Source organism: Stomoxys calcitrans, chromosome 2 (genome assembly GCF_963082655.1).
Source record: "Stomoxys calcitrans chromosome 2, idStoCalc2.1, whole genome shotgun sequence".
Lineage (NCBI taxonomy): Eukaryota > Metazoa > Arthropoda > Insecta > Diptera > Muscidae > Stomoxys > Stomoxys calcitrans.
Genome location: NC_081553.1, coordinates 69,811,809 through 69,832,292, shown reverse-complemented (window position 1 = coordinate 69,832,292; position 20,484 = coordinate 69,811,809). Strand labels below are relative to the sequence as shown.

The following is a 20,484-nucleotide window of genomic DNA, read 5'->3' as shown; positions in this document are numbered from 1 at the left end:
ATTAGACACGTATATTGAAGGTCATGAGAGAAGCCGTTGTACAAAATTTCTGCCCAATCGGATGAGAATTGCGCCTTCTAGAGGCTCAAGAAGTCAAGATCCCAGATCGGTTTATATGGCACCTATATCTGATTATTTACCGATTTGCGCCATACTTAGCACAGTTATTGGAAGTCATAACAAAACTCCTCTTGCAAAATTTCAGCCAAATCGGATGAGAATTACGCGCTCTATTGGCTATAAGTGATACCAAAACACTACGTCCAAAATTTCAGTCAAATCGGACTAGAATTGCGCCCTCTATAGGCTAAGAAGTCATGACCCAAGATCGGTTTATATGGCAGCTATATCAAAACATGGGCCGATTTGAACCATACTTAGCGCAGTTGTGGGAAGTGATACCAAAATACCACGACGAGAATTGCGCCCTCTAGAGGCTCAAGAACTCAAGACCGAAGATCGGTTTATATGGCAGCTATATCAAAACATGAACCGATTTGGCCCATTTACAATCCCAATCGACCTACACTAATAAGAAATATATGTGCAAAATTTCAAGCGGCTAGCTTTACTCCTTCGAAAGTTTGAGTGCTTTCGACAGACAGACGGACGGACGGACATGGCTAGATCGTCTTAAAATGACATGAAGATCAAGAATATATCTACTTTGTGGGATCTCAGACTCATATTTCAAGGTGTTACAAACAGAATGATGAAATTAGTATACCCTCATCCTATGGTGGAGGGTATAATATTTATATCCTACACCACTACTCTGGTACAGGGTATTACAATTTATTGAATTTGTTTGTAACATCCAAAAGGAAGAGAGATAGACCCATTGATAAGTATACCGATTGACTCAGAATCGATTCGATTTAGCTATGTCCGTCTGTCTGTCTGTCCGTCCATCTGCCTGTATGTCTGTCCGTCTGTCTGTTCGTCTGTCTGTCTGTCCGTCTGTCTGTCCGTCTGTCTGTCCGTCTGTCTGTCCGTCTGTCTGTCCGTCTGTCTGTCCGTCTGTCTGTCCGTCTGTCTGTCCGTCTGTCTGTCCGTCTGTCTGTCCGTCTGTCTGTCCGTCTGTCTGTCCGTCGGTCTGTCTGTCCGTCTGTCTGTCTGTCCGTCTGTCTGTCCGTCTGTCTGTCTGTCTGTCTGTCTGTCTGTCCGTCGGTCTGTCTGTCTGTCTGTCCGTCTGTCTGTCTGTCCGTCTGTCTGTCTGTCTGTCTGTCTGTCTGTCTGTCTGTCTGTCTGTCTGTCTGTCTGTCTGTCTGTCTGTCCGTCTGTCTGTCTGTCTGTCTGTTTGTCTGTCCGTCTGTCTGTCTGTCTGTCTGTCTGTCTGTCTGTCTGTCCGTCTGTCTGTCTGTCCGTCTGTCTGTCTGTCTGTCCGTCTGTCTGTCTGTCTGTCTGTCTGTCTGTCTGTCTGTCTGTCCGTCTGTCTGTCTGTCCGTCTGTCTGTCCGTCCGTCTGTCTGTTCGTCTGTCTGTCCATCTGTCTGTCCGTCTGTCTGTCTGTCCGTCCGTCTGTCTATCCGTCTGTCCATGTTAATTTGTGTACAAACTACAGGTCGCAGTTTTCATCCGATCGTCCTCAAATTTGGTATAGGCATGTTTTTCGGCCTAGAGACGAAGCCTATTGAAATTGGAAAAATTCGGTTCAGATTTAGATACAGCTTCCATACGTATGTTCGTCCGATTTGCACTAATATTGCAATAAAATGGTCATTTGTTAACCAATTCTCTCGAAATTTGACAGGAAGGATTTTCTTATGACTCTCGACATTACTGGTGAATTTCATAGAAATCGGTCCAGATTTAGATTTAGCTGCCGTATATATATATTGGGTTGCCCAAAAAGTAATTGCGGATTTTTTAAAAGAAAGTAAATGCATTTTTAATAAAACTTAGAATGAACTTTAATCAAATATACTTTTTTACACTTTTTTTCTAAAGCAAGCTAAAAGTAACAGCTGATAACTGACAGAAGAAAGAATGCAATTACAGAGTCACAAGCTGTGAAAAAATTTGTCAACGCCGACTATATGAAAAATCCGCAATTACTTTTTGGGCAACCCAATATATCGTCCGATTTTCCCTTCTATGGTCACTGCAAGCGTATTCATTGACCAATCCTCCCACAACTCTGTACAACGCTTTCCTTGAGGACTTCCACAATATCTATCAAATTTCATAGAAATCCGTTCAGATTTATATATAGCTCCCATATATATGTTCGTTCGATTTGCAGTAATAATGCAATAGGATGGTCATTTCTTAACCAATTCTCTTGAAATTCGGTAGGAAGGATTTTCTCTTGACTTTCGAAAATTCTGGTGAATTTCATAGAAATCGGTTCAGATTTATTTATAGCTCCCATATATATGTTCGTCCGATTTTCACTCCTAGAGCCACTGCAAGCGCCTTTTTTGACCTATCTTTCCAAATTTTTCTACAACGCTTTCCTCGCTGACTACCCCAATACATGAGAAGTTTGCTGGAAGTCGGTTCAGATTTAGATATAGCTCCCATATATATGTTCGTTCGATTTTGAGAAATATTGCAATAAAGTGCTCATTTGTTCAGCGATTCTTCCGAAATTTTGCAGAGAGGACTTCCTTATGACTTTCGACACTACTGGTGAATTTCATAGAAATCGGTCAAGATTTAGATATAGCTGCCATATATGTATATCGCCCAATTTTCACTCCTAGAGCCACTGCAAACGCATTTATTAACCGATCTTGCCAAAATTTTGTACAATGCTTTCCTCAACGACTACCACAATATCTGAGTTTGCTCGAAATCGGTTCAGATTTAGATATAGCTCCCATACATATGTCATAAGTCAACCGTAGTTATTACAACCCATCTAAAAACACCCGCCGAAATCCATCAAAATCGTTTCAGATTTGGATATAGCACCCACATTGTATTTAAAGGGTAGATGTAGGGTATCATACAGTCGGCGCCGCCCGACCATCAAAAATTGTTTCAGATTTGGATATAGCTCCCACATTGTACTTACAGGGTAGGTGTAGGGTATCACATACAGTCGGCACCGCCCGACTTTTGCCCTTCCTTACTGGTTTTAGTTTTATAAAATCATAAGCCAATTAAAAAACATAATATTCAAGTAAATTTATCTCCAACAATTAATATTTTGGCGAAAATTAAAACATTGACCATTTTATTTTACAGCTCGATTTCGATAGAAACACCTTAACTGGTCGTATTATCTTTGATGGCCCACGAAGAAAAGGCTATGCTTTGGATGTTATAGAACTACAATCAACAGGTCTAGTGAAAGTGGGTGTATGGGAAGAGAATAAAAATTTCACTTTCGAAAGGCCGCCTCAACAAAGACAGGTTACTGCACTAGATGACAACTCAATGGTGAATAAGACATATGTGGTCCTGATATCAGTACCGGTAGGTTGTACACTCAAACTTTATTCATCTCTTGAGCTAAACTCCTTTATCTTTTTATCTTAGAATCCTCCTTATGCCAGTTTAGTGGAATCTCATAAAAAATTGCATGGCAATAACATGTATCAGGGTTATGGTGTGGATTTGATAAAAGAATTGGCCGACATATTGGGCTTCAATTTTACCCTGAAAAATGGTGGCTCAAATTATGGATCGTTTAATAAGACCACCAACACAACAACGGGCATGTTAAAGAGAATTGTAGATGGGGTATGAGCAAATAATTATTTTAAAAATAAATAAAAAAATATTTATAAAATTTTTCTAATCATTGTTTGATTTTGTAGGAGGCAGATTTGGCCATTACTGATTTAACCATAACATCAGAGCGTGAGGAGGTTGTGGATTTTACCATACCTTTCATGAATACTGGTTTGTTTTTTGAATTTATTTTTTATGGCTCATCATCTCAGTGACATTTTGTGTTTTTTAAGGCATTGCCATCTTATATTTAAAACCTCAAAAAAGTGAACCCACCACCTTCTCTTTCATGGACCCCTTTTCGAAACAAGTTTGGAAATATTTGGGCATTGCTTTTTTGTCTGTGTCTTTATGTTTCTTTATACTTGGTCGTCTCTCGCCTACGGAATGGGATAATCCTTATCCTTGTATTGAGGAACCCGAGGAGTTGGAAAATCAATTTACCATAAATAATTCCTTGTGGTTTACCACAGGTGCTTTTCTGCAGCAGGGCTCTGAAATTGCTCCAAAGTAAGTACGAAATGAGTTTCATAAATGGTCTTTCTATTGTAAGAAAAATAAATTTAACGTCATATTACTGAAGAAAATATCACCAAATAATTGAATTCTGTAGTAGTTTAGTAGTTTAAGCACTGTTTTCTTGGAAAAACTACTGTTTCCATGGAAAAGGATAGCTAAGTACAATTTTCCTTGGAAAACTGTAGTTTTTCCTGGGGAACAAGTAATTTTGGTACACTTTTTCTGGAAAAATGTTTGTTTTAGTACACTTTTCCATGGAAAAGGGTAGCTTTAGTGCAATTTTCCTTAGAAAAGTGTAGCTTTAGTACAATTTTCATGGAAAATTTTTGCTTTTGTGCACTTTTCATTGGAAAAAGTGTGGTTTTAGTACACCTTTCCTTGGGAACGCGAAGTTTTAGTACACTTTTTCTTGAAAAAGGTTAACTTTAGTACATTTTTCATAAGAAAAGTGTGGTTTTAGTACACTTTTTCTGGAAAAAGGCTTGTTTCAGTACACTTTTCCTTGGGAAGGGTAAGTACTCTTTTTCATGGAAAAGAGAAGTTTTAGTACACTTTTCCTTGGAAAAGGATAGTTTTAGTTTATTTTCCCTTGGAAAAGGTTAGTTTTAGTAAGTGTGGTTTTAGTACACTTTTTCTGGAAAAAGGTTTGTTTCAGTACACTTTTCCTTGGGAAGGGTAAGTACTCTTTTTCATGGAAAAGAGTAATTTTAGTACACTTTTCCTTGGAAAGTTTTAGTTTTAGTTAATTTTCCCTTGGAAAAGGTTAGTTTTAGTACACTTTTCCTTGGAAAAAAGTGGCCTTAGTACACTTTTCCTTTGCAAAGGGAAGCTTTAGTACCCGATTGCTTAGAAAAGGATAGCTTTAGTACCATTTTCCCTGGAAAAGTTAGCTTTAGTATACTCTTCCTTGGAAAAGAGTAGCTTTGCTACACTTTTCCTTGAAAAATAGTAAAAATTTTCTTGGAAATGTGAAGTTTTGGTGCACTTTTCTTTAGAAGGGGTAGTTTAAGCGCAATTTCCCTTGAAAAGTATGTACACTAACTTTAGTACACTTTTTCTTGAAAAAGTGTACGCTTTAGTGCACTTTTTCTTGGAAAAGGGTTTTCCTTAGAAAAGAGTAGTTTTAGTACATTTTTCTTTCGAAAAGGCTAGTTTTAGTATACTTTTTTTCAAAAACGCTATTTTTAGTACGTTTTCCTTGGAAAAGGTTTGCTTTAATACAATTTTTCTTGGAAAAGGGAAGTTTTAGTACACTTTTCCTTGAAAAAAGGTGTTTTTAGTACACATTTTCTTGGAAAAGGATAGCATTAGTCTACTTTTCATTGGTAGTAGTTATGGTAGTTTTAGTACACTTTTCCTTGAAACACTTTTAGTACACTTTTCCTTGAAGAGGGGCTCTAATACACTTTTCCTTAGAAAAGAGTAGCTTTAGTACAAGTTTGCTTGGAAACGGCTAGCTTGAGTATGATTTTTCTTGGAAAAGGGTAACTTTAGTACACTTGTCCTTGGAAAAGGCTAATTTTGGAGCACTTTTCCTATCAAAAGGTGGCTTTAGTATAATTATTCTTGCAAAAGCATAATTTAGTACATAATTAAGAATGGCATATATGGTTACTTTTTTCTCCGGAGAGAGTTTTTAGTACCCTTCTCCTTGGAGACGGGCAGTTGGTACTTTTTTCCTTAAGAAAAGACTGTATCAGTACCTTGTTTTCTTAGGAAAATCTATTTTAGTACTTTTTTTCTTACGAAAATTCTGTTTCGCATTTTGAAAATTTAATTTTAGTATATTTTTCCTTAGGAATAGTGCGTCATAAATGTACCTGGTTGTAGTATCTTATTCCTGTAAAGGCGTAGACTAGGAATTATTTTTAATGGTGAAAATTTTTATAGTCACCACCGAAGTATGCAAATGCAAAAATTCAAATATTGCCCATGAACATTCCACCAAGGAACAGGGACAAACTTCTCACATATCAATGAGTGCAGTCCGATTCAAGTTTAAGCTCAATGATAAGGGGCCTCCTTTTTATAGCCGAGTCCGAACGGCGAGCCGCAGTGCGACACCTCTGTGGAGAGAAGTTTTACATGGCATAGTACCACACAAATGTCGCTTGCATTAGGAGGGGGGTACATTAATTTTGTCATTCGAAATATCCATTACCGACCCTATAAAAGGGCCCATAAAAAGCGCATTTATTATCCGATTTTGCTGAAATTTGAGACAGTGAGTTGTGTAAGGCCACAAGACATTCTTGTTCGATACGATCCAGATTCAGATATAGCTGCCATATAGACAAATCTCTCTATTTAAGGTTTTGGGCCCATTAAAGCCACATTTATTATCCGATTTCACTGAAATTTGAGACAGTGAGTTGCGTTGGGCCACTCAACATCATTGGTCAATACAGCCCAGATTTGGATATAGCTGCCGTATAGACCGATTTCTCGATTTAAGGTCTTGGGCCCATAAAAGGCGGATTTATTGTCCGATTTTGCTAAAATTTGGACAGTAGGATAGGTTAGGCTCCTCGACATCCTTGTCTATTTTCGCACAGACCGACCCAAATTTGGATATAGCTGCCATATATACCGATTTAGTTAAAATCTCTTAAGAATTATATATAGTTTTCATATACACTTTCGTCCGATTTTGACTAATATTGCAATAATTTGGTTATTTGCTAACCGATCTTTGCTAAATTTTTCACTAAGGTGTCTCTTTCCTGATCACTTGTTAATTTTATAGAAATCTGTTTAAGTTTACCTGCCATATAAACCGACATATTTTCCGCACAAATTCCAAATCACTTTCATTTTTCATTTTTCAGAGCTCTTTCAACCCGTACAGTTGCGGCCATCTGGTGTTTCTTCACCCTCATTATAGTCTCCTCATATACAGCCAATTTAGCTGCTTTTTTGACCATAGAAAATCCCACCAAAGTTTTGGAAAATGTTAAAGATCTATCTGAAAACAAGGGTGGTGTACAATATGGAGCCAAGAAGAATGGAGCCACACGAAATTTCTTTGCGGTACTAATGCTCATCGAATAAGTGAAGAGTTTTTTAAACTCCTAATGAAATTGTTTTTGTTCCTGTCTGATTTCAGACTTCTGCCGAGCCCATATATATAAAAATGCATGAATACATGAGCAACCATCAGGAATTCCTAACCGAAAGTAATCAAGAAGGTGTGGATCGTGTTACAAATAGCGATACAAAAGGAGGCAACACCTATGCCTTTCTAATGGAATCCACTTCCATTGAATATAATACAGTGAGAAATTGTAAATTGCAGAAGGTTGGCGATCCATTGGATGAGAAGGGCTATGGCATTGCCATGAAGAAAAGTGGGTATTGAAATCAAATATCTATAATTTTAATAATTCAAACAATGTTTTTGTAGATTGGCCCTATCGTGATAAATTTAACAATGCCTTACTGGAGCTGCAGGAACAAGGAGTGCTGGCCAAACTCAAAAAGAAATGGTGGAATGAAATGGGAGCCAGTGTTTGCACGGTGAGTAGCTTATTATTATCAATGTGTTCTTCTGTATTAATGCAAACGGCAATTTTTCCCAGTCTGGCTCTGATAGCGGTGTCGTCAATCCCTTGGCTGTAAATAACTTGGAAGGTATTTACTATGTCCTAATTGTGGGCTCTGGCATGTCCATTGTCTATGGTGTGACATGTTGGATATTCCATGTTATAAAGAAAGCCCATACTTATGAAGTGAGTGAAAAGACTATCCTTACTAAACCATTTCCCTCTCTATTTGCATCTCATATATGACCATATTCTTCTTTTTTATTAGGTTTCCATTAGAGCTGCGTTTTGGGAAGAGATAAAAGCTGTCGTTGATGTGACAAATAATGAACGTGTTCTCAAAGGTGCAGCATCTGTGTATTCGCGAAGTCGTAATTCATCTCTTGAATCAATTGATTCCTTTGCCACGGACTCGGATAAGGATGAAAGTAGCAGTAGCAGCAGCAGCGCTGAAGCCAGCGATGCTGAAGAAAATGAATGAGTGTTTGTGAAGTTTATTTTACTCAAAGAATTGGACCTACAAGTTTGGAATTATGTTTGTAATAAATTTAGCAAAAGTAAAGAATAAACTTTATATATAAAATGAAATTTGAAGTCTTGGACCTAACTCAATACATGTTGTGTTCATAGTGCTCTTTAAAATACTGACAATATATTTAACGTCTTGACAATATATTGATGGTGTATGAGGTATTTACTTAAAAGAGCTGACTTTCGTTTCGTCGTGAATCGATGTGGGAAATACACCTTACAGAGGAAAAAGTTGCTATTTTGAAATCTTCCTACATCAAAGATAAAGATTCACAATTGGCACGAGGCACTGATGATGCATAGCAATGATGATGATGCAACTTGGAGCCATATCAAAATCGGTTCAGATTTAGATATAGCTCCCATAAATATGTTCGTCTGAGTTTGAGCAATATTGCCTAAAAGTGTTCAACATTTGGCATGAAGAAATTTCTCTCGACTCTCGACGTAACTGTGAATTGCATGGAAATCCGTTCAGTTTTACATATAGTAGCTGCTATATTCACTTCTAGAGCCACTGTAAGCGCATTTGTTGACCAATTTTGCCAAAGTTTTGTACAACGCTTTCTTCGACGACCACCATAATATCTAAGAAGTTTGCTCGAAATCAACTTTGTATTAGATATAGCTACTATATATATCTTTGTCCGATTTTGAGCAATATTGCAATAAAGGGATCATTTGTTATCCAATTATGGCAGGAAGGATTTTCTCTTGACTCTCGACATTACTGATGAAATCGGTTCGGATTTAGATATAGCTGTCATATATATATTTATATATATATCGACCGATTATAACTTCTACAGTCACAGCAAGCATTTATTGCCCAATCTTGCCAAAATTTTGCACAACGCTTTCCTTGACTACCACAAGATCTAAGAAATTTGCTCGAAATCGGTTCAAACTTAGAAATAGCTTCCACATATATATGGTCGTCAGATTTTGGGTAATTTGCAATAACGTTGTAATTTTTTGACCGTAGTTATTACAGTTTGAATATATTTACTCCAAATTACTGAAAATATCCGGCGATGTCCATCAAAATTGGTTCAGAATAAGATTTAGCTCCCACTTTGCATATCGGGTAGGTGTAGAGTATTATACAGTCCGCATTATCTTTTGCCTTTCCTTACTGGTTAGGTTAAACTTTGTACAGACAACTTTTGCAATACGCAAGTTAAATTCAAAGATGGGCTATACAGGCCGCATAGCCCCATATAAACAGATCTCGCGATTTAAGATCATAGCCACATAACCCCACACATTATTGCCCGATTTCACCGGAACAGTGGGTTGTGTTAGGCACCTCGACATCCTTGGCGAGTATAGTTTAAATGGGACCATATTGGATATAGCTACCATACCATATATACTGAACTGGCTTTCGGAAAGCACAAATGTTGATTGCAGTTTTGAGTTGAGTTGAAGTCTTACATTGTCTTAGATCAGTCAAGTCAAATGCTATTGGTCTTGATAACATTAACCCAAGATTCATTAGGAAATTTGTTCATTACCTTCTACCTTATTTTACTCATCTCTTTGATTCAATTCTAATCGCCAGTGCATATCCGACTATTTGGAAAAGATTAAAGATAATCCCAATCCCTAAATCAAATAATGATTCGCGTCCGATTTCTATATTATGTTACTCCCCGAAAGTTTTCGAGAAGATTTTGCATAAAAAAATGTCCGAATATCTCCATCATGAATCTTAGTTGTCCGATAGACAATCCGGGTTTCGTTCCCATCATAGTTGCGTTAGTGCATTGATGGATGTTTCGTAATCAATTAGAAGCGATATTGATGATGGCAATGTTACTTTTCTCGTCCTACTAGATCATTCAAAGGCTTTCGTCTCGTTCGATCATCATAACTTATATATGAAGCTCAGAAGATTTTTTCATTTCATCGATACTTCTATAAAATTGGTTCAATCATATCTTAGTAATCGGCAACAGTCAGTGTACGTAGGTGATTATTGGTAATATCAGAGCCAATTCTAGTGCCTAAGGAAGTTCCACATGGCTCAATAAATGGTCCGCTCCTTATTTCGCCTTACGCAAACGATCTTCCTACCCAGCTGGTCAATAGCCAAATCCTTATGTATGCTGATAACTTTCAGTTATTCCTTAGCGGCTTTGTTAATAATATCAGTGATTGCGTTGCAAAACTCAACGAGGACCTGTCCCATGTCGATAAGTGGGCAACAGCAAATGGTTTATTTCTGAACCCCCAGAAATCGAAAATGATTGTTATTCACAAAAATAAAAGGTTTTGTTTGTGAAACCTGAAAATCACTATAAATCAACAGAAAATTGATATTGTGTCTAGTGCTAAGACACAGTTCTTTAACTTGGTCAAATCATATAAATGCTATTGCCGGGCAGACATATGCAAATCTGCGTGAACTGTGGATAACACTCTCTTATACACCAATCGCTCTCTTATACACCAATCACTCTCTTATACACCAATAAGAATTCTGTTAGCAAAGACATATCTAATTCCTAGTCTGTTCTATGGCTGTGAACTTTGTTCAAACTGCGATTCACTAAGACAACGAAAATTAAATGTAGTATTCAACAGCATTATTAGGTATGTCTATGGTATAAGAAGGACTCAACATGTTTCTCACTTGGCTACTTCCTTTTATGGCTGTAGCTACGACAATCTACTTAGAACTAGATCTCTACTATTCTTATATAAAATCATTTGGAAGCAAACCCCTGAATACCTCTATGACAAATTAAAATTTGCCCTATCTAGAAGTGGTAGGAAACTTGTCTCTTTTAGAAAAAGGAGCTTTGTATCTGAATGGTAGTTTTATACGAGTACCATACGTCTTTAGAATACTGTTCCTCACAATATCCAAAATATCCAAGACTTTCAATTTTTTTTCAAAATTAACTGTTTTAAAATTCATTTTTCCAACCTATTCTAAAGTTTATTTTAACTATTGGTTGCCTAAAACGTAATTGCGGATTTTTTAAAAGAAAGTAAATGCATTTTTGATAAAACTTAGAATGAACTTTAATCAAATATATAATTGCCATTTTGTTCGATAACCTTTTGCCATCTTCCTGGCAAATTTAGTATTTCACGCTCATAGAACTTCTGGCCTTTATCTGCAAAAAACTGAACCAAGTGTGATTTTATAGCCTCATTATTGCCGAATGTTTTACCATTTAAGGAGTTCTGCAAAGATCGAAATAAATGGTAGTCTGATGGTGCAAGATCAGGGCTATATGGTGGATGCATCAAAAATTCCCAGCCAAGCTCACTCAGTTTTTGGCGAGTGACCAAAGATGTGTGCGGTCTAGCGTTGTCCTGGTGGAATATGACACCTTTATGATTGACCAATTCTGGTCGCTTCTCCTTGATGGCTGTATTCAATTTGTCCAATTGTTGACAGTAAACATCCGAATTAGTCGTTTGGTTCCTTGGAAGCAGCTCAAAATATACCACACCCTTCCAATCCCACCAAACAGACAGCATAACCTTCTTTTGGTGGATATCAGCCTTTGAAGTGGTTTGATCTGGTTCACCATGCTTGGACCATGACTAACGACTAACGTTGTTGTAAACAATCCATTTTTCATCTCCAGTTATGTTTCGTTTTAAAAACGGATCGAATTCATTTCGTTTAAGGTGCATATCACAAGCGTTGATTCGGTTTGTTAAATGAATTTCTTTCAATACATGTGGTACCCAAATATCAAGCTTTTTCACCAGTCCAAGACTTTTTATGTGATAATGAACGGTTGATTTTGGTATATTTAACTTCTCTCCTATCTCACGCTCAGTTACATGACGATCCAATTCGATTAATGCTTTGATTTGGTCATCATCAACTTCATTTGGCCGACCTGAACGTGGCTCACCTTTAAGTGAAAAATCTCCAGAACGGAATTTGCGAAACCAATTTTGACACTGTCTTCCTTTTAAGGCTTTATCACCATACACATCTCGTAACTTTTTAGCAACCTGCTCCGCGTTTTTTCCTTTACGGAAATAATAAAGTAAAATATAACGAAAATGCTCGTTTGTGGGCCCCATATTAAAATTGACGCCAAACAAACAAAAGTAAACAAAATTTCGCGCACTTTTTTTCTAAAGCAAGCTAAAAGTAACAGCTGATAACTGACAGAAGAAAGAATGCAATTACAGAGTCACAACCCGTTGAAAAAATTTGTCAACGCCGACTATATGAAAAATCCGCAATTACTTTTTAGGCAACCTAATATTTTACAAAATTCTAAAGTTTATTTTAATTATTTTCTATAATGATATTTGAAAATGTTTATTCCTTTAAAAATTGTTCTGTTCTCATAAGCCAGCACTTTAACTATAACATTTAATGTTGTTGTGTAAATAATATATTATTCAATGATTCCATTTTCAAAAAAAAAACGGGCCACAGGTCTCTCTGTCTTAATGTAGCCTCGTGGGATCGCCAAGGCAAATATCTAAGGATCCCACATGTCAATTATGGATAAACGACATTTGGAGTCTATTGATTGGGTACAGCTTAGATCGGAAAAAAAAATAGAAAGAGAGTGAAAACAATAAACTCTAAAACAGTTAAACACTTCATAAAACGATGAAGACGGTTAGGATAAGAGAGAAGAAGAAGCGTAGAAAAAAATCCAGCCAACACAAATCGAACTTAAACATCCTTATTCACATTTGCATTCTTCAACAATCTGAATTTTCACCATTGTTTTCCGCTATTTTCCAATTTTCCAATAAATTTCATGCACAAAGCTTTTCTCATTCCAATCAAGAACTTTCTCTCCCAAACTAATGAACTCTTCAAGAAAATTCATAGAATCTCCAACAAGCAGCTGGATAGTTTTTCTCTGCATATCATTAGTGTCTCTTTAGCATCGCACCCGAAAACATCAAAGCGGAAATCTGTACGCGTTGGTTATTTAAAGAAAAACATATAGAAATATGTTTTCCCTATAATATTTAAAAGCAAGTGAGAAAAACACACCAAAAAAACCGAAAAATCGAAAAAAAACGCTAAAAAACAATGTCATCAAGCTTTGTATTCTGGATAATTGGGGCACTTGTGCTGATATGTTCCAAAATCTCATTAGCGCAGTACGGATACGATCAACGTTATGAAAATGTTGGCGATAACGAACAACCAGAGGAACCACAAAATAGAATCACTATAGGTGAGTGGGTGTGTGAAAGGTTGTGTTTATGGGAATGCATGTTTGAATGAAGAAAATAATTTTCTGGTTCAATACAAAGATCATGGTGTCTATCGGCGGATCTTCTCGATTTGTTGATGTTTCTATTTTTGAAAAAAACTGTTTTGTTTGATGCCTTGTTTCGCTGTGAGTGTATATTTTGGTATTCCTTTTTATCACCAAACGTTGATGGATTTGTTTGAGTAGATTTTGTAGACGCTGTTGGGGAAACACAACGATGACTATGTTTTATTTATTTCGCAAATTGTAAACAAACAATTTCATTCATGTGTTTTGAATTGGGGAAAGAAAAACGCCAGCGAAATCGTGTGAGAAATGGGTTTTTTTGTTAAGGAATGAAAACTTGACAATTAAGGAATAAAAGCAAAAAAAAAGACTTGAAGAAAAAAAGCGTTAAAATTTTAAGATATAAATAAAAATTAAGTTATAAAAAAGTAAAAGCGTGCTAAGTTCTGCCCGGCAGAATCTTATATACCCCCCACCATGGAGCGCATTTGCCGAGTTCTTTCCCCGGCATCTCTTCTTAGGCAAAAAACGATATAAGAAAAGATTTGCTCTGCTATTAGAGCGATATCAAGATATGATCCGGTTTTGGAACACAATTAAATTATATGTTGGAGACCTGTGTAAAATGTCAGTCAATTCGTATAAGAATTGCGCCCTTTGGGGGCTCAAGAAGTAAAATAGAAAGATCGATTTATTTGGGAGCTGTATCGAGCTATAGACCGATGCAGACCATAATAAACACGTATGTTGATGGTCATGAGAGGATCCGTCGTACAAAATTTCAGGCAAATCGGATAATAATTGCGACCTCTAGAGGCTCTAGAAGTCAAGATTCCAGATCGGTTTATATGGCAGCTATATCAGGTTATGAACCGATTTAAACCTTATTTGAAACAGTTGTTGAAAGTAAGAATGGAATACGTCATGCAAAATTTCATCCAAATCGGATAGGAATTGCGCCCTCTAGAAGCTCAAGAAGTCAAGTCCCCAGATCTGTTTATATGACAGCTACATCAGGTTATGAACCGATTTGAATCATACTTGGCACAGTTGTTGGATATTATAACAAAATACTTCGTGCAAAAATTCATTCAAATCAAGAAGTCAAGACCCAAGATCGGTTTATATGACAGCTATATCAGGTTCTATACCGATTCGAACCATACTTGGCGCAGTTGCTGGATATCATAATGAAATACTTCGTGCAAAAATTCATTCAAATCGGATAAGAATTGGGCCCTCTAGAGGCTCAAGAAATCAAGACCCAAGATCGGTTTATATGATAGCAATATCAGGTTATGGACCGATTCGAACCATACTTGGCACAGTTGTTGGATATCATAAAAAAACACGTCGTGCAAAATTCCATTCCAATCGGATAAGAATTGTGCACTCTAGAGGCTCAAGAAGTCAAGACCCAAGATCGGTTTATATGGGAGCTATATCAGGTTATGGACCGATTTGAACCATACTTGGCACAGTTGTTGGATATCATAAAAAAACACGTCGTGCAAAATTCCATTCCAATCGGATAAGAATTGTGCACTCTAGAGGCTCAAGAAGTCAAGACCCAAGATCGGTTTATATGACAGCTATATCAGGTTCTATACCGATTCGAACCATACTTGGCGCAGTTGCTGGATATCATAATGAAATACTTCGTGCAAAAATTCATTCAAATCGGATAAGAATTGGGCCCTCTAGAGGCTCAAGAAGTCAAGACCCAAGATCGGTTTATATGGGAGCTATATCAGGTTATGGACCGATTTGAACCATACTTGGCACAGTTGTTGGATATCATAAAAAAACACGTCGTGCAAAATTCCATTCCAATCGGATAAGAATTGTGCACTCTAGAGGCTCAAGAAGTCAAGACCCAAGATCGGTTTATATGACAGCTATATCAGGTTCTATACCGATTCGAACCATACCTGGCGCAGTTGTTGGATATCATAACGAAATACTTCGTGCAAAAAATCATTTAAATCGGATAAGAATTGGGCCCTCTAGAGGCTCAAGAAGTCAAGACCCAAGATCGGTTTAAATGACAGCTATATCAGGTTATGGACCGATTCGAACCATATTTGGCACAGTTATTGCATATCGTAAAAAAACACGTCGTGCAAAATTTCATTCCAATCGGATAAGAATTGTGCACTCTAGAGGCTCAAGAAGTCAAGACCCAAGATCGGTTTATATGGGAGCTATATCAGGTTATGGACCGATTTGAACCATACTTGGTACAGTTGTTGGATATCATAACAAAACACGTGGTGCAAAATTTCATTCTAATCGGATAAGAATTGCGCCCTCTAGATGTTCACGAAGTCAAGACAAAAGATCGGTTTATATGGCAGCTATATCAAAACATGGACCGATGTGGCCAATTTACAATCCCAACCGATATACACTAATAAGCTGTATTTGTGCAAAATTTTAAGTGTCTAGCTTTACTCCTTCGAAAGTTAGCGTGCTTTCGATAGACGGACGGATGGACAGACAGACAGACGAACGGACACGGCTAGATCGATTTAAAATGTCATGACGATCAAGAATATTGCACTTTCTGAGGTCTTAGACCCATATTTCGAAGTGTTACAAACGGAGTGACGAAATTAGTATACCCCCCATCCTATGGTGGAGGCTTTAGTAAATAATAAAAAAATATTAGAAAATCAATATTTCGTCATGGGAGAGGCACATCCCGGAGTGCTTTTTCCGCAAGCTTCTGGTCCGTGAAATAAAGAAGAGAACCCCGGAACCTGGTTCAGTTCGGTTTGGCGGAACCGCCTCCATAATCGGTTGGTATCGGTGCATTCCCGATCTTGCTATGACCCTACATCACTACGGGAGTATAGTCACACTGAATATGTTGCAAGGTGCTGTGCAAACATAGACACCAGTGGGTCACAAGCGTTGTCGTCGTGATGTGACCCCCCTTCCTCTCCAGTGCGGCAATATACGCAACAGTAGCAGCCCAGCCCCAATATTGCCAGGCCTGAAACTGAAACTGAAACGGTCTCCGTGGCAAGATCGATGTAATTGTGGGCAGGCTTCAGGAGTTGGTCAGTTTTGTCTCCTGAATCGTTGCAGCCAATATTTTCGTCCGACTCAGGAGACAAAACTGACCAACACCTGAAGCCTGCCCAGTTGTCACGAATACAATGCTACGTAGGGATCGCTCAAGGAGTGGAGGTGGGGGATTGGCCTTTATGATACACCATTCCGTGCAGTATAGACCCATCTCGCATGCGCCTGGAGCTAGTGACCCCTACATTGAGTGCATGGGGATAGCAGTCAGGTCCGGTACTGCCGAGATAGAGCTATACAACGTGTATATACCGCCGGTTGATAGTTGTGTCCCAATTTACGCCCAGACCGTCAAGCCCGACATAAGTGGGCTACTATCTGGCCATAATCGTCTGGTTCTAGGGGACTTTAATGTGCATCACATTTCATGGCATTCTCCCCTAGGTATCGACCTGCGAGGCATAACTTTAGCAGAGCAGATTGAAGGCTCCACGATTTGCACCCTGAATGAGGATGCCCCCACTAGAATTACGAGGAGGTGTAGCAGCTCGCCAGACATTTCCTTTGCATCCTCTGATCTCCAGAGTGACGTATCCTGCCAAGCCATCATTTTTTTTTAAATCAGACCAGGGAGATGGTCCGATAGTTCGACCGACCACCCAACTTCATAACCTCTGAGCGCGGGGCGTTTATCGTTTTGGGCTGGTGCTTCAGAGAGTACACCAATCGGCGCTTCAGTGAACTCATACCCACCTCGGATGTGCTAATTGCAGAGAAGAAAGTCCGAGGTGTAATTAAAGCTCACTTTATACCAGCCGGTCGAATACCCCAAATGCGGCCCAATATCCCGGCGCAGGCAGTGGTACTCGCAGACGAGCGTGATGATATTCATTGTACAGACCCCACTAGTCCCAGAATCAGCTAGCTGAATCTGGAAATAAACAGGGTAGTTAACGAACATAAGCGGAATTTGTGGCTGGAACACTTGGAGCAATGTTATTTAGGTACCGGTTTAGGTAAGCTGTGGTCCACTGTTAATTCACTCTCGAACTCCGGTAGATGGGATGACAGGACCTCTGTCACTTTTGGCGACGTAACCGTGACTGATCCGAAGAGATGCCCCAGGTTGTTCAACCGTCAATTTATAGTGCATCCCGAGAGTGACGGGGCAAGAAGTTACGAATGTCATCCGTGGCGCCAAATCATCCAAGACTTTGGGCCCCGACGAAATCTCTACATTGATGTTGACGGATCTGGATTTAACTGGAGTTGAGTACCTCACTACTGTCCCCAACCTAACTTTGAACACTCTTATAGTTATTAAAGAAATTGACCTCCCCCGGCATACCAGAGTAGGCCTGGCTCAATTACGATCCGACAGATGCAGCCGCCTCAATTACTACAGAGCAAGGATTGGTGCAGACGTGCAAGATGTATGTCCCGATTGTGACCTGGGACAACACGACACACGTCACCTATTTAACTGCCCAGTCAGACCCACTCGACTCAGACCCAGATCCCTCTGGACCCTCGCAGAGTTCCTGGATCTGTACACTCAACAAAATCAAGCAGACGAAAGATAGAACACATAAAGCTGCTAAAACAACAACAGCATTAAAAAACCAAAAAATAAAAACTAAAACTTCAAATTAATATAAAAAAACATATAAAAATTAACTTTTTCAATGAAAATCAAATATTGACATAACAGTTTTAGGGATTTTCATTGTTTTACCTTATTCCCGACTCATTTGAATATCCTTTGGTCTTCTGCATCATCAGTGTCTCTACTACTACATTTGCAATCAGCACAACAACGTTTGGCTGCTGTTTATGTGTCAATAACCAATAGGAGAGAACTATTCATGTTAAGCGTAATTTTTTCTTTTTTCCACAAAAACAGGTTTATTGACCGATCGAGAATCTGAAAAAATGGGCTTAGTTGTGGAGACCGCTATTGAAAATGCTAATGCCAAATATGGTACTCAATTGGAGCTGGCTACAGATGAAATTCCATTTGGAAATTCATTTATGGGCTACAACACCTTGTGTGGCATGATGGAGGTAAGTTTAGCAATAAATTTTTCTTCTTTGAATTCAATTTCAAAAAAATGTTTTATTCAAATCCTTATAGAATGGCATTGGTGCCCTTGTAGGCCCTTCATCAAGACACACTGCCTTTCATTTAATGTCGATTTGTGATGCCAAAGATATACCCTATTTCTATTCGTTCATGGGTGATGCCACGGAAGCCTTCAATTTATACCCCAGTTCTGAGGACATAGGCAAAGCCATACAATCTTTGGTGCTTGCCTTTGATTGGTCCCGCTTCATTTTCCTATATGAATCTTCAGAGTATTTGAATATTCTAAATACCATCATGGCCCAATATTCGGCAGCTGATGCTCCCATGATTACAGTGTTGAGATACGATATCGGTTTTGATGGCAATTACAAGGATGTCTTGAGAAGAGTACGTAAGTCACCAGATAAGCAGATTGTTGTGGTCGGTTCAACAGAGACAATGCCGGAATTTTTGAAACAGGTGCGTATGTCGAATATGAGGAAGGATATTTTCTTTCAGACGAAAAGGGAAATTTAGATGAAAGTAGAGATATACGGCCAAACGATTTTTTAATTAGAATTTACCACGGATAATATTCAATGAATGGAATTGAACTGCAACGGTATGTTTAATATGAGAAATAACGGCACCCATGCAAGATCCAAGAAACAAAGTTAATACTCTAACTGCTGCGATGACTACAGCATCATCTGTAAGAATCCTCACAGTGCACAGTGGTATAAAATCGAAAAAAAAAATTGTACACAAGAAAGGAGACAAGACGAAATGTGCCAACTACAGAGGAATAAGTCTCCTCCTTATCGCATATAAGATACTCTCGAGCGTACTGTGTGAAAGATTAAAACATAAAGTCAATGAGATAATTGAGCCCTATGAATCCGTCTTTAGACCTGGTAAATCCACCCTAAACCAGATATTCACACTGCGCCAAATCCTGGAAAAGACTTGAGACTATCTTTCTTGACTACAAAGTCGCTTTCGATAACCCTATACGTTCAAAGGTATTTCAAGCCAAATTTCAGTTTGGTATCCCTGCAAAATTAATAAGACACTGCAGGATGATATCATAGGTGATCACCGGAAGTAGAAACTGCAGCCTTTGAAAGAATCGAAAGAGAGTCCGTGAAAATGCGTCTGGCAGTAAATGGAGATAAGACGAAATGGATGGTTTCAACTCCCAAAAAGCCTTCCACAACCGAGGAGATAAAGAAAATGGAGAAAGGTGGGAACTAAAACTTTGAAATAGTCTGCAACTTTATCTACCTCGGCACCGCCGAAACCGAAAGTAGGCAGTTTAGAAACAAGGTCACCTTTCGACAAACGAAGATTACACGATACAAGGCACTGATACTGTACGTGCTGTTATATGGCTCAGAGGCGTAAGTATTTGTGAAAGCAGACGAGGCAGTGCGTGGAGTGTTTGAGAGAAAGATACTTCGTAAAGTATATGGACCGGTTCGCGTTAATAAGGAATATATTCATCATATGAACCACGAGCTGTATGACGACGATAGCATAGTTACACGTATCAAAATACAACGTCTGCGTTGGCTGTGTGGTCGGGAGCCGCTTGGCAGAGCTCTAAAGTTGGTCAGCTCGGCATTTCGAATAATTGTTCGGGCTGCCAAATCTTTATTAGTGGTCCGATTTTCATTTTCCTTTTGCTGGATAATGCTTAGAAATTCATACATAAAATTCCGCTTGAGGTATACAATATATCAGCTGGTTTCGGGGATATTCGACTTTTAATTTTTATTTGTTGAAATTTTGGTTTCGTAGTTTGGGATTTGCCAAGGCATGTGTGGTTCAAATTTCCTTTTGATGCATGATTTGAGTTGGTGACAAAATTTACAATTGCTTTG

The 20,484-nt window shown here is 38.4% G+C and overlaps 1 protein-coding gene across 1 annotated transcript in view; it reads left to right on the top strand.

Annotated features, from left to right (window-relative positions):
* Window positions 1-20,484, top strand: part of LOC106080746 (uncharacterized) — a 38,014-nt gene that overhangs the window by 7,434 nt on the left and 10,096 nt on the right. Inside the window, 12 exon segments of the mRNA XM_059361493.1 lie at window positions 3,195-3,425; window positions 3,489-3,692; window positions 3,770-3,854; window positions 3,917-4,193; window positions 7,031-7,232; window positions 7,309-7,549; window positions 7,606-7,718; window positions 7,781-7,930; window positions 8,013-8,223; window positions 13,315-13,461; window positions 18,440-18,600; window positions 18,671-19,081. Coding sequence (XP_059217476.1) covers window positions 3,195-3,425; window positions 3,489-3,692; window positions 3,770-3,854; window positions 3,917-4,193; window positions 7,031-7,232; window positions 7,309-7,549; window positions 7,606-7,718; window positions 7,781-7,930; window positions 8,013-8,223; window positions 13,315-13,461; window positions 18,440-18,600; window positions 18,671-19,081 — 2,433 coding nt within the window.